At 35.9% G+C, this 15809-nt stretch overlaps 1 protein-coding gene across 1 annotated transcript; it reads right to left on the reverse strand.

The window, feature by feature from the left end:
* Window positions 1–1246: 1246 nt before the first annotated feature.
* LOC100888512 (toll-like receptor Tollo) lies at window positions 1247–15142 on the reverse strand. Its single transcript, XM_030972263.1, has 3 exons — window positions 15060–15142; window positions 6786–6908; window positions 1247–3978 (listed from the first exon to the last, which is right to left on the reverse strand). Exon 3 carries the CDS (start codon window positions 3975–3977, stop codon window positions 2202–2204), a length of 1776 nt encoding a protein of 591 aa, XP_030828123.1. The 5' UTR covers window position 3978; window positions 6786–6908; window positions 15060–15142; the 3' UTR covers window positions 1247–2201.
* Between the last annotated feature and the right edge of the window lie 667 nt (window positions 15143–15809).

A 15809-nucleotide genomic window follows, 5' to 3' on the forward strand; every position in this document is an offset into this window, starting at 1 on the left:
GCGGGTCTTCAAGGTAAGTCTTACCGTGATGAAAATGCTCTATGGGATTGTGAGTAAATATGCTTTCACAAAGGGCAAAATTATTTTCATTTTTTTTCTGTCGTCGGGAATTAAAGCAGAGAAAGAAATAGAGACATCCAGTGCACAGAACTTCAGGAGCTAGATCAATAACCAAATCAATTTCAGATGGAACAATGAATATTTTTAGCTCCTGAAAAAAAAAAATCATTTTGTTGATGATGAAATGAAGTCAATATGAGAGAAAAACTGGATGTCATAATACCCAGAATCGACAGATGGAATTTGAAAATATCTTGTGAAATTACAACTATGCATGGTTCCTTATAATTATATTCAATATTTTATTTTCTATTGAACCAACATACATACGTTAGTGTAACCATGGTTACCACCTTGATACACGCAAAGTGATACCTCCACTATGAATATCATGTCATACCATGATTCTAAAGAAGACAAAACTTCAAGTCTATAAATGTTTTATTTCCAGATATATTTGGAGAAAGATAATTATTAGGTTTACGGCAATTTGGAAATGTTGTGGCATTGATCAATTTTTTACAAGACTTTGATGTTATAGAAGAAAACTCTTCCTCAATAAATAATGTATATCTCATTATCATATTTGGACGGAATAATGTGACTTGTGCTTTTCAACATGTAATACACTAAATATCTGACAACTCACGCGCAACATATTATTAATAGATTGACACAATACTGACCATATGAAAAACCTTTAAACTCCTCGCAGTAAATTCAACATATCATTACTTCCATCTGTTGATTTGTTAGGCATTTACATGATTTAAAAAATAAGCATCAGTAATTTACAGTGAGTTATAAACGTTCTTTACGAAACAAATGTACTTAGAAATATATCCCCTCTAATGACTAGTCATGGAGCTAATGAAAAGTAAAATGTATATTCGCGCTAGATGAAATGCATCCAATATTCCAGAGAGGCTACCACCTCTGATCCCTGGGTATTCCAAGGAGGTCTCGTATATTCTAACCTCTACTTCTTGGTAAAAACAACATAGTCACGACTCATGGTTTCTGATATACATGAAATGGGCTATGGAGGCAATCATGAAAAACCCTAGCCGCCTCTTATTGGAGATGATGGGGAGAGAGAGGGAGGGAGAGAGAGAGAGAGAGAGAGAGAGAGAGAGAGAAAGAAAGAGAGATAGAGAGAGAGAGAGAGAGAGAGAAAGAGAGGAGGAGGAGACGATATAGGGGAACGATGGGAGAGGGAGAGGGAGAGAGAAGGGGAGAGAGGGGAGGTTTCATAACCTGTTGTAGCATCATAATGACATCAATTACCCCTGCTCACAGGTAACAATTTGACTTAACTTGATAATGTTTTTAGATTTATTGACTTTAAATACATCTCTAGAGAGGTAAAGGTGATTTAAAATTTCAAGAAATTCATGGATTTTTGTTCTACTCAAGCAAACCATGAACTCCACCTGTAATACAAAAAGATAGGGAGGCTATCATCTTACTTAGTGACATGGCTCCCTTCAATTGTATTTTCAAAAATATATATGACAAAGCAAGCCGAGCAAATTTTGCTCCTTAACTATAAATGGAATGTTTATAATTACGATTAGAATTCACGAAACTTAACATGTATGTACAAAAATAACAAGACTGTACTTATAAACATAATCCTTGAAATATATCTAAGCCGATCCTTTCTTCTATATCTTTAACATGATTACAGCCACTTCGGCATATGTCAAAATACATGTTTTGCATGTCGTTCAGCAACCATCATCGTAACTGTTCCGGGAACTGTTCCTTGTCATAGGTGTGACGATGACAAAGTTATGACTGGTGACAAAGTTTAGCTGACCTTCATGCCATTCAATCATGAGCTTTAAACACCATTACTAACACCACGACTAAGATCAGAATCATCAGCAAAGGGATCTTCTGTAACAATATGCGCTGTACATAAACGAGGTACCTTCATCGTTACTAATGATTCATCACCATTATAATAACCTTTTGCTTTGTGTTCAAATACTATCCAAAATACATTTGTATTTCGAGATTCAAAATATGACATTTCCAGCATTTGTAGAAAAGTAAGTAAAACCATACAAAGAGGACTGACTCCAAATCCGATGAATGATTGTTCATTTTGGTTGAAGCCTCCCAAAGGTCTCCTGCTACGCCAGACATTTGCTCGCATCTCCAACTCCGTTCCTCTCCATCTTCTTAGCCTTGCAGTAGAGCTGCACGACATACAAGGCTGTACTTATAGCCACAGCTGATAGAGATAGTCCCACAATCAGTTGAATAGCTAGAGCAGAAGCATAGGTGGTGCAAATCATCTGAAATGGTTTGACAGTTTGCATCTCTTGATATTGGAATGACTTGGGTGTAGCACACATCATCTCATCCGCATCTTCATACCAAGGGAAGAGTTCTCCTGTTTCCATGGCATCTATCATGGTTTCACATAGGTAACGAACCTTACAATCACAATGCCAAGGGTTCCCAGATAGTGTGATTGTACTCAGGGTGGGCATGTAGGAAAATACGTGCTTGGAGAGTGTAGTAAGGCTGTTATTATGCAAATAGATAAGACTAATCGATGTGCCTTCAAATGCATTCGTCTGGATTGTATGTATCTTGTTACCACTAAATGCAAGGAAACTCAAAGCAGTTAAGTTAATATACTCTGCCCCTACTCTCCGGAGGGCATTATCGCGAAGGTCTACGGTAGTAAGTCCACCGTTATACCAAAAGGCTTGAGATGATATTTCAGATACTTGATTATAACGAAGAAAAATCTGTCGCAAGCTGTACGCTCCCGCAAATGTGTTTTCTGTCAACGTGTGGAATCTGTTTGAACCTATGTACAGAGATTTTAGATTTGTGTTGTAGAATATCCCGGCTTCTATTTCCTCCAGACTGTTTGATGACAAATCCAACGTTGATAACTGTGTCACATTTTCAAAAGCATAATATTCCATTTTCGATATTTCGTTTGAAATAAGCAAAAGTTCTTCCAAAGAAATCATTCCCCAGAAACAATAATCTGGTATGACTTTGATGTAATTATGGCTTAAATCGAGAAGCTGCAGACCAGACATTTCTCTTAGAGCATCACAAGGTAGGTCAGACATCATGTTTCCTGCTAAATTAAGCTGTTGAAGATTGGGATACCGTACAGATTCATCGGTTGGTAACAGATTTGTTGCTTGAGATTGGTCGATGATGGCGCCACTCATCTCAAGAATCCACAGCGATCGAAGACTGTTCATCCAGATTGGTGATAACTGCTGGATATGGTTCTTGGACAAAGACAGATCCTCAAGGTGTGTTAGAGCCTGGAAGGTATGATCATCAATCGACACGATTGTATTGTAACTCAGGTTTAATCTTCTTAATTCTGACAATGGTTGGAATAAACCCGGAGGCAGAATAGATATATTATTAAGGCTCAAGTCTAAGACTCTCAGCTTAGTCAGGTTCTCAAAATCGGAGGGATTCAAATCTGTGATAATGTTGCTGCTTAGAATCAACTCTTTTAAAATTCTTAAAGATGACACGGCGTGTGGCATTGCTATCAGACTATTCCCACTCAAGTTGAGACGTCTTAGTTTCGGCGCCATCACTAAAGCAGTGTCTTGTAATTCACGGATACTGCTTCGCACCATCTCCAGTTTGCGGAGGTTTGTTAGGTTTGACCGAGAAAGAGCACTTACCGATGAAATGTTTTGATCAGAGATGTGCAGTGATCTTACATCACTCGGAATGTTAGTTGGATTTGTAGACCAACGGAGCCCATGAACATAGGCACACCGTACTGTTTGCAGTCTAGAATCACACTCACATTGGAATGGGCAGGGCCAAGCAATGACTGCATTAGTCGTTCCCATGGAAACCAAGACAGCCATCAATGCTCCAGTAAAGGTTGGTAGCGATAGAGACTTCATCCTGTAAAGAGAAGAAATAGTTTTGTTTTGAAGATTATAACCTGATAAGATTTCAAACATAATATGAATTTAGAGAAAGAGAAGGGGAGAGAGAGAAACAGAAGACTTGCAAGAAGTTCTGACCACAAATATCCAGATCTTTGAAAGCTGTTTCAACTTGTATTGAGGGATATACGTTGTTTTGTTTTTCATCGTGAAGTGGCTACTTGGTTCGTCTAGAAAATACTTGATTTTCGAAGGAAAAAAAATGTAATCTTGCGCTTTATATCTATTACATCCATATTTAACGGAAAGAGTCACATCTGAAAGTGTCGTGTACATTTACATGCCAGAGTGTAGTCTTGACCCGTTATGTTCAGCCGATGGATTCATTCAACAAGAGGTGTCATCCGCTCGCGCCATTTGAGGCTATATAAATGGTCAAGTCAGGTCAAATGGCAGGCATGGAGTACAAACAGAACTCTTTGATGCAACAGTTCAATGGCTTTATACGGCGAAGTTTTGAATTGGACCATAATAGCCATTCGGCGTTGCCGCATTGCCGAGGTCAGGCCATATGCATGTGCTTCTCTGCAGGGTCTTAAATCATTCAAATTAAAAAAAATATGCATCGTGCTTTAGTGCTTTATTGTTTAGACTTTCATAAAAGATTACAACCCAAATAAACATTATCCATTTTGTATAACTCATTAAGAAAAGTAACCTTAAACATTGGATGCGAATGAAGTCAAGATTGTAATCATCATAACGAAGAGAATATCATAAATATTGCTTGTAATTAGCATTTCCTTGAGTTTGAGCTGATATTAACACCTTTTATTTTCAAATGCCTAATATTCAATCTAGATAAGTGAGCAATTGTTTTTGAAATGAGATGACACACAAATAATGGCTTTTAAACCACATTCATTACTTCAGTCCAAACATGGTACAAGAATATTTTGACAATGCTTTTTGAAAAGCCTTCTGCTCAGTCATCCGTGGAAGTACAATAATGAATGTGGTTTCATTACACAGGTTATTAGTTTCCCTTTACCATAATATAATTATGATCCAAGGTCACATAGGTTATAACTTTTCAATACTTAATACACTTTTTTCAATATACACACTGTGTAAATAGTTTTGATTTACATTTGGTATTATGTTTAATTACGATATAATCTTCATGTTCTATCAAGTAGCAAATGCATTAATCTCACAAGAGCAAATTAAGTATTCAACCAAAATTAAACGAAACGCAACACGTACACAACATTGCTTTAATTTGCACTGTGTGTCGATGTTTGTAATGGCGTTTTAAACGGTGCATTAAATACAACACCCCAACAATAACAGATTGCTTGGCAACCTCGTCATGCGTACACTACAAAATGAGAAGATGATTTTAAAACGGGGCCACCTCTAAAACCTATTCATCTCTAGGGATCGATGAATAGATTAAGAACGGTAGTATTATGTTCTGTTCATTGCATGTCTCTGCATCCATTACCATGACAACTAAAATCCGCACTGCATAATCATTATTTAACCGAGGAAAATGTATTCGGCTGTGAAAAGGAAAAATCGCCAAGAAATGGTGTATTATGATTGCCCAATAGATAAAAACATTAGGAAAATATCGTAACTGATTTTAAGTGGCTTTAATTTCTCCTTGATGTTGTTAAAAATATGTAATTTCCATTGAGGGCCATTCCATTGAGGGCCCCATGGAGACAAAACAATTGTGATTTAGAGAGGATTGGGAAGATGCACCCTTTCATTTTTTTTTAGATTACGGCAAAAGAAAATGAATTTGAATATTCTTCTTATGTTGTTTGCTTGTCCAACAATCAATCATAAATTACATCTTATTTCTAGCATCGATTTGTTGTGCCTTCAAGGCATGCTGTTTATCTTGGACAACCAAGTGCCTATGCGATGTGTTCTTTTCCAAAGAGGCGAGACCTTGGATAGGTTTTCATTTCGACTTGATCAAATTACCCTCCAGCTAAACCAAGTTTTCTGGACAGGAAAAAGAAGAGGAATCCATTACCAACTAACTTCACAATTCTCACGGAATAATTTGCGATCGAAGCTTTTTCTTTACGGAAATTCAGTGCCAAGCAGTTTCTATTTTTTCTTCATGCGAAGACACTTACGGGCATTTACCTTTGATGGGAGATGTCAAGGAACAGAGAGAATAGGAAAGTGAGAAAGAGAGAGAGAGAGAGAGAGAGAGAGAGAGAGAGAGAGGAGAGATGTCAAGAGAGAGAGGGAGAGAGAGAGAGAGAGAGGGAGAGAGAGAGAGAGAGAGAGAGAGAGAGAGGGGGCTGTATATTTTGAACTTGTTGATTTCCAGAATACATTTTGAGTGGTAGTATGGCGTGTTTTGGCGATGGACCGAGATTCTTGTTTGCGATTATTTTAAATAGTGGACATACTATTTCAATCGAAAATTTAGAAAATCCTATTGACGAAGACTAAAGCCTTCCTTTCAGAAAAGAAAGAAAAATTAGGATTTAGTTCACAACAGAGAATATCTCCTACAGATCTTACATACTTAAGCATGCTCAGTTTTTGTGTGTCCCTATATTTGAAAATTAACGTGATAATGCGGTATGTTCATATGTTTTCTTCTTTTTAAGAATGCAATTCTTTGTTTTAAAATAGAAAACATCACAAATATATATTAATGATAAATAACATGCATTTCAGGCTTCTTTATTAAAGCAGGCCATATACTTAAAGAGTTCACTCAGTATATATATAAGGAACACGTGAATAATCCAATCAATGTATATTCATGAATTTGTTTCATGTAATCACCTGATAGTTCCAATATGTTCGACTAATGGTGAACCACGTGACTGCGATGGAATTCAAAGTTCACTTATACAGAGTCCTCTACCAGAGATTTGTACAGCCCATCGAAGATCAGCTCCGGCCAATCTGGAATATAACATACATGAAGAGGCTTTAAATAGAGAGTCGGCCGTTCATGAAGTATCTAATCAATCTGCTTTCTTAATAAGGGAGGTGTAATTTCGGTTTATGTATCTACATTTCTTCTTTCATGTTATTTCTATTCCGTAAAACACCACTTTATTTTTTTTCACTTACATCGAAAAACAGTTATACAATTCGACGATTTTACGCTATTTCATAGATAATAATTATGATTTATTGTCGCAATACACACATTCTTATGCTTTCAATCAATTGTTCAGTGGGATAATAACAAATTCTTTAAAAGAAAAATCTAAATTAAAGGAACAAAAATAGTTTTTACAGTTATTTTCTTCGCCCTGTCAAACATAACTCGAGACTAAGGATGATAATTATCTTCATGCTTGGCTGCCATGGCCTAATATACACCATTACTCATTTACGCATCATTCACAAACATTTAATGGTATACTGTCTGATGACGCACATGACTAGATTATCCTCATTATCCTAACCTACAATCAAGACAGTATAGTAACAGGGCAGAAAGATATTTAACAACATTTTCCCAGGAAACCAACTATCAAAAGTCTTTGCTTAATCTTCACTGCATTATTATTGTATAATATCGATCGTTATTGGCAAAACCGAATCAAATGAAAAAGGAAAGTAGAAACTTGGATTAAAAAGAATGGAGATAAAATACAATTGAAAACACAAAGATGTAAAGAGAAACGCAAAAATAAAATATGAAATATATAAAGTGAAATACTATATCGTTACCAAAGTTTCAGCTGTTTCATAATATTGTTCCAATTGTATTTTAGTAAGCACTTATCATCGCCTCTCTTATTGCAAGCATGTTTCAAATCTTAATAAAATGAACAAAATATAGGCTATACGCATTAAACACTTAGCTCTATAATTATACACACTATAACAAGTGTTTTTCACAAACTCTTTGACTAGTTTCACTTCAACCGTTGCTGCTCATGGCAGTAGCACAATGCACTGCAAATATTGTTATACTTCTCTTTATTGCACCTGAGTAACTCCAACCGGTAATACTTGGAATTAAATGTACTGATTTCCGGTCCATGTCAGACGACACAAAAGTTATCATCAGTAACAAATGGAGGGGCAATTAATATTTACATGTACCTCCTGCATGCAGACCTAGTAATACGTTGATGGTGAATGATTACTACACCAATGAGATCTTTATCTGTCTGATCATGTCATGGGTTTTATTTTGTTTCTAAGATAATGCTGCATTCGTATCTTCGGATCGAGGGAGAGCGGTGAGGTGTATGCGTGCCATGGTCAGACCATGATTAGATATCCTTTGCACGTCATGCAATCTCTTATGCCAATCCTTACGAGATTGAATCAAACCGAATAATGATACCTTCACCAAAGACGGATCATCACAAAGGCTCTTTACTCATTTCCTTTTATGTATCACATTGCTTGTTTCAAGTAACGTTATGTCTTCCGGAATATATTATTACGTAGTGATAAATTAATGATAACTGTATCTTTTGTATACCATTGTGCCCTTATTGAAGAGTTAAGAGCAGACCTTCATCATTAACTAATAAGACATGATTATGTAGGACACTAACATTCAGACGAATGGCAACGCATTAGAGAGAGAGAGAGAGAGAGAGAGAGAGTGATGAAACGTAAAAATGATTCGCACAGGACGAAAATTTATACAATCGGGTATGATAGTAGAAGTATTATTACCGCCAAAATGTGAATTGTAATTCGATGTCTCAAAACATTCTCCCAAATATGTGCCTTTTAATCATGACGCATTCGGGCATCAAGGGAAATTAAGTCAGACAGCTATAGCTTGATTACATGTTTCAGATTGCTAGGAAGTTTTATCCTGTATTTATAACTCTTGTCTTTGAAGGGCGATTAAAAGCTATAACTAGTATCAGATGACGTTATTGATTCAGAAACATGAGCTCATGATGAATTAAAAAACTACAAAATTGAGCCAAGGAATGATCTTGAGCAAACACGTTTTGAGGCCGATCTTTAGAGATGGTTTATTAACTAGGCATGTGCCCCATTAAAGAGTGATATAGTAGTGACACGTGAACAAGTATTGTATATATCTCTTCGGCTCTGATGGTATCAAGAAAGGGTGACCTAAATATTTATATTCAATCGACAGCAAGATAACAACAATCGTATTTCAGATCTTACTAATATCAAACGTGAATAAGATCTTTAACAACTTTCATTTTCAAAACAGAAAGTGACTATACGTTACATACGAAATAAATGCAAAAAATCATGATTCTATCACCATTCGCATTCGTATAAAGGGATGTAAAAAAAAAAAAAACTTATATATTTCAAGATATCAAGTTCCTTGATATATTTATTTTGTGAATGTTTAAAATAAGTACACGGAACTAAGATTATGAATTAGGTAGAAAGAAAAGCTGCCTCAACGAATCAGTAGAAATATTCATATTTTCATCCTCAATCATTCAATGGCTGCAAAGGATTCCTTAAGAAAAATGTCGAAGAATAATTATGTATTCTGTTAAAGTGTTTTGTCTGCATTCTATATAAAACCTTCTTGACATGTGATACCACAAGAAAAGACCTCAATATGGTGATGAATTTATAAAGTCTGAGTTGCTGTCATTTTAATGGGATACTCGATGATGATGTTATACTGTGGACCATTATGAAGCCCTTCTAACTATTCCGTCTCAACCTCCATGCATTCCTCGTCATCAACTCAAAGCCAACCATGTTTATAACAGTTCTCAACATTGGTCGTAAGGGAGGAAGATAAGAACAAAGAGGGCAGAAAATTAATGATGGTAGAAATATGTTGAAGGCGAGAGAGTGAAGAAAATATCAATTTTTCAGTTGAGTGTAGTAATATGATTGTGTCAGTCCAATTTTCTATTTTAGATTCTGGACATTATGCTGATTTGGGTTCTAGTCCGGCGGAGTGAGTCGGAGCGGTGTTCTCTTTCTAATCTATTTCATCGAGTTAGTCTATTATGATGACGTGAGAGGCATAGGGGAATGTCCTACTTCGCATGAGTTCATATCGACTGCCTCAGGGGATTCAACTAAAAAAAAACATAGCTATGTTACATAATTAATATTGATTCTCCTCATGAAGGATTATGCATGATAAACCATGGATATCAAAGTAGTAGACAATTCTTCAAGAATGGTTCAGAGGTGTCAATATTTAGTGATGGATTGTTTTCTATTTCTGCATTTTCCAACATACTCATTTCACTCAGTACAATATAAATTTTAAAAAATATGTTTGGCCTTAATACATTTATTTAAAAAAAAATCATCATCCTTTTAGTTTGCTGATGACGAGTGACGTCATTTTGCAATTCCATCTGTTCTTGTCTAAAAGTGCTTTATATAGGCTTTGAATTACTGCTTACCATATACATAATATTAGATTATGATACATGGACAATGTACATTGTATATACATTAAAACACTAGGAAAGACACGATGATTTATTCTTCTCATATTAATATGTTGTGTTTGTATTCATGATTTTTCAAGATTGTAGATGGGAGACCTTATTCGTCGCTAAGTCCAAATGTTTTGCATAAAACCGACCCGCATATTACACATGCAAAGATATAAAAACCACTCGTCTTTCCTAAAAGGTATAACGTGTGAATTAAGGATTGTTATCTTATTCTCTAATACGGCAATATACTATAGAAGTGCACCAAAGAGTCTTAAATGCCGCTGGGTTTATCAAACTGCAATATTTAGATGTTAAGCTCTTCAGAAATTGCTGACTTAGAAATAATTTATTATATTTCAACGCGGAGAGTAAATTATATGGCTGAAATCATACTCATTTTTGCTATTTTCATTTATCCCCAAAAGGTATTTACCACGCGTTGTTTAAAAACACGAGTATTTACCAGCCTATAACCTGTTTATTTTTATAAGCATTTTTTATTTCATTATTCCAAACTGTTAAGATTGTCAAATAACTGAAACAACAAGCCAGTAAGTGGGCGTTCTAGAGTGATTAGGTTTCGGTTCGAAATGTTCTTAATTCAATTCAGATGTTATAAGTGAGATAAGCCTCAGGCAATTTTGACGGATTTCTGACTGCTTTTCATATTTTTTATAAAAAAAAGAATACTGGCTTCAGTTCGATGAATTTGCTGACACGAGACGGGTTCATGATATTTGCGGTCGATCTCTCTCGGGCTTTTTGACTATGGTGTAAGCGTCATATATGACAGCAGGATAAGAGCAAATGCTTCGTTCTGAATATTCCCGCTAATCTGTATGAAGTATTCTAAACACCTTGAAATATGTCAATGATAAATCAGCTTTCATTATGCCTCAAGCTTTCATTCAGTGATATGTATTATGATAGATGAAGATGAGAAAAATCATGATTACAATAGAGGAGGGGGTTTATACAGGCAAAAAATGAAATAATCTAAATTATCACGAAGAGAATTTACAATAAGTTTTCTCTGATATACCCAACCAAAATAATGATGTACTTATTATTCAGACTGAACAACAGCATAATATTTACAACAAAAAACAACAACCAATGAGAGACATAAGTTACTTACTGCAGGTTCAGAACAGTACAAGATGGAGAGGTGTAAATATATATAAAGTAAACCATTTAGACACAAAGAGGGAATGTATTAGAAGAACCAATCAAAGGACATGAAAAAGAGGTAATAATTTAATTCTGAAAATGTTTACTGTTTATTTTTATCATGTAAATTGTAAAAGGTAGATTTAGAGATAAATTCGAACAACTACGTCTACTACAACAACTCAATAAACTCCAACTTAATAAGGTTGGTGTGCATTATACTACTTTGTCAATGGAAATATTCATGATCATAAAGAAATTAAGGCAATCATGAAGTAGTGAGCTTCAAAAATAATTGAGTACTAGCTAATAAAAGTAAATCATAGGCATCTTAATCTTAAATTGTTATTTTCTGGTCTGCTGAATGCAACTCAAAAGGTTTGTTGAGAGGCATCATTATTTATTACCGCATTACATTATAATAATGTAACTACGATTATAATATATCAGAGCTGTTGATTTGAGTGTATCTGACTGAGTGCGCTTGGGTGAGCATGAGAAATTATTTGTGCATGTTTATCAAGCCGACTGCAAACGTCAATGCTTCACAGCAATTGAAGATCTGTAAATCTGGTCAAAACATCTATTTTAAGAACCACTTTAAAGATTATAGATACAACGTCATATTAGCAGTTTACAGGTTTCTACTCCCAAAATGCAATTTACAGCGTTTATTTAACTTAAAGTAAGATGAAGTGCCGTAGATACAAGGGCTGGGGGAAGAGGGGGGGGGGGGGGTGAGTAAATAAAAAGAGAGAGGGAGGCAAGGGTGATTATAGGGCCTGGTAGGCCCCCTCCCCCCATGATACAATTGCCCCTCTCAATGGCTGGGCTCACATTTTGCCTCTGAATATTATCTCTCATCCTATTTGTGTATAGAGTTGAATAATAAGCATATGAGAGGGGCATTAGCCCCGTGGCCGCGGAACTACTAAAATTGTATCTGTTTTTTTTTATTTTTCGCAAGACCATCAAACTTTGGGGGCCAATAATATTGTGTATAATAATGGTGGTAGTTTTCATCGTGATCTTATTGCTAAGCAACTGTTGAGAGAGGACAATGTCATCTTTACAAGAACTGAATTACGTCAACTCCCGCCTTCCCTCTCCGAAAGTCTTTTTTCCCTGTTATTGTTAAAGAAAATTTATAAAGAGCAAGGCTGAACAATTCTTTCCCCTCATTTACTTAAAAAATGAAAATCGAAGTAGCGGGAGTTGGCTATGCCGCGTGGACAAAGAATGCCCTTTTCAAGGTCTATTTAAATTAAAGAGAGGTGGGAATGGTAAAGCATGTATAACAATTCGGTATTGATAAGGTACAAGGTCTGTGTATTTCATCGATTTTGATTCTGTGCAGGCAAAAGGCTGGAAAAATAGCCAAGATACGACATTGACTGTACGCTCCAAAGCGAAATGTTAATTGAGAGGAAAATTGGGAGGGTAAGGGGTATTCCAAAACAAATTATGGGTGGAGGGAATAATATAGGTACAGAAAATAGCTTGTGTGCAAACAATTTAAAGCGTGAAGAAACGTTTCGATATGAACATGAATTCAGTAATTGGTGAAGAAAAGAATCCTGATGAATGTCTTTTATAGATGAGTATTTGTTTTGTATTATACAGAGAATGTGAGAGGTTTACAAAACTTTGACCACTTTGTTTCAATGTTGTCAAATACCATCAGTACGTGTCGTACAGACACAAATATTGTAACCCCTTTATGAGCCTATCAAGATTTTTTTTTCTAATTAGCTTCATTCTTTTGAATAATTTGTTTTCTTCACATTTTGGCAAAATTGACTATACAGTCTATCAGGTTATATCGCATAAAACTACGGTTCTAAATGTTGTATACAAATTATTATTCTGACCATTACAGTCATGTACAAGTACACGTTCCCACAAAACCTATTACAGTACATGTATATCCTTCTACGAGAGTTAACTGTCAAGAAACAAAAATAAGAATAATACTATAAACATGAAAAACACGATCACAAACATTTGCCCAAATTATATTTTCCATCCCTCCATTGCCCCAGAGAGATGTGGTACGATTGATTTATGTAAAATGCCATGTTTTAGTTTTATGAAAACTTAATTCAATGTTGTCAGCCAAATTTTGCAGAACAACCCTTAAGGATTTCTGACTACTCTGACTACTCTAAAGAAAAGAAGGACAAACAATGACTAGTTTAATTGTCTTGTAAAGAAAGAATGTTATTTTATGGAAAAGTTATTTAAGAAAAAAGATATGAAGTGGAGAGGTAAATGTGATCATTCTAACCTGTCTATATGGAGTACTCAGATCAGCAGACTCTGTATTTCAAATAAATGAGCCTGGATACACTCCCTTATTATTTCGATAAAATAAACCGTACACGATTACTGATTACTGACTTTTCCCAGCACTATGGGTAAAGGGCTACTATTTCTAAGGACCGCTATTCATAAGGACCACTATTCATAAGAACCGCTATTCTTAAGGGCTACTATTCCTAAGGACCGCTATTCATAATTTGAGAAAAGGATGATTATTCATAAGGGTCATTATTCATATGGACTGCTATTCATAATCGAAGAAGAGGGTCGCTATTAATACAAAATCGGGTGTCGTTATTCAATACGAGGAGAGGGTCGCTATTCATAATACGAGAAAATGAATCCGTATTCTTGTGTGATGTTAGTGCAGGCTGATATTATGAATAGCGACCCTCATTTCGTATTATGAATAGCGATTCTTACGTATAACGGTCCTTATGCCTTTATGAATAGTGGCCACCTTTTCGTTTTATGAATAGCGGTCCTCCACGTATAGAAACTTCGACTAGCGGTTCTTATAACTAGCGGAATTACCCCGTCTATCTCTCCTCTGTCGATCTGTTGTTTCGCTGTCTTTCTGTCTCTATTTCACTCTCACACACACACACACACACACACACACTCTCTCTCTCTCTCTCTCTCCCTCTCTCTCTCCCTCTCTCTCTCTCTCTCTCTCTCCCTCCATCTTTCACTTACTTTGTGCCCATCATGGTCATCATCAGCTCGCCTGTTTTTGTAGAAGGTGGGAAGCTTTACAAGATAACGAGATGATTATAAACTGACATTAAAGAATGTGATGTTGTGACGTCATCACATTAATAGGATACACCTGCATGAAGGCGTGATGGTGGATGTGTTTTCGTGATAGAAGTAGAGCGAGAAAGCCTCCGGGATAACAGACATGACACATCCCTCATTTACAAAGATGTCCTAAAGGGCAATTGAAATAGGAATGCCGCTAACCAGTCCACTACACGGATACATCCATACATATTTCTCTCTATGTTTTCAGCTATACTAATGAATGGTTGAAAGCATGAAGCTTCGTATTGATGCATACATTATTTAAATGAATTAGGTTTCATACGAAGTCTCACACGCCATGTTTAGGATGCATTGTTCTCCACTGCATAAGTAATCTGCAGTGTTCCAAATGATAACAATACATTGTTCTTACCTTTGATTTGAATTATTCCGACAACATGACCAGGCTAATAAGCGAACTTTGACCTTTCAACTTAGGGATCCGACCGACTCACATGTCTGTTAAACAGAAGTAAAAAGGAGAGAGTAACATTAGTTATTAAACGATTTAATTGAAAAGAATGTGCGACAAAACAGGACAACAAGTTAACTCTCATCTGAACATTTATTTGAAGTATACATGAACATATCCTTTTCGCTCTTATCTGCAGCGAATACTTGAGGATCATGAGGGTAAGGGTGGCATGAATGTATAGATATACACATCGTGGTGCATCAAGATACAATTTCAATTGATGTCTTGGGGCAAAAATCTGTCAGGGTGTTCCGTGAACTCATATCAACGGTAGAGAAAATATTGAACATAGATATTGACCGAGAGAGGTAGGTGAGACACATTCACATAATGAATTATAGGACAACGCCAACCACTACTAACTCTTATACTGTAGGCCTACAGAGACATTTGATAAAGAGTGTACAGACTAACATTAGATAGTGGCGGATTAAGGGGGAGGCACAAAACACCACCCCCCCCCGAACGCCCCTCCTGAATCCCAAATTGGCATTCCTCGACGATTGCCTCTTTATTGTGTAATTTTTCGGAATGTGCACCCTTTTCTTCTTTTTCTTCTTTTATTTTTTAACTTTTGATGCGTTATTTTTATGCAAAATTCTCTATCCTCCTGGGAAATAAATGGACATTTCTAAACCCCAAGACACG

The sequence above is a fragment of the Strongylocentrotus purpuratus genome, unplaced genomic scaffold (genome assembly GCF_000002235.5).
Source record: "Strongylocentrotus purpuratus isolate Spur 01 unplaced genomic scaffold, Spur_5.0 spur5_scaffold_6, whole genome shotgun sequence".
Taxonomy (NCBI): Eukaryota; Metazoa; Echinodermata; class Echinoidea; order Camarodonta; family Strongylocentrotidae; genus Strongylocentrotus; species Strongylocentrotus purpuratus.

What these genes read in the sequence shown, in the direction of transcription:
- LOC100888512 (XM_030972263.1), bottom strand. Translation starts at nt 3,977, where the DNA reads ATGAAGTCTCTATCGCTACCAACCTTTACTGGAGCATTGATGGCTGTC.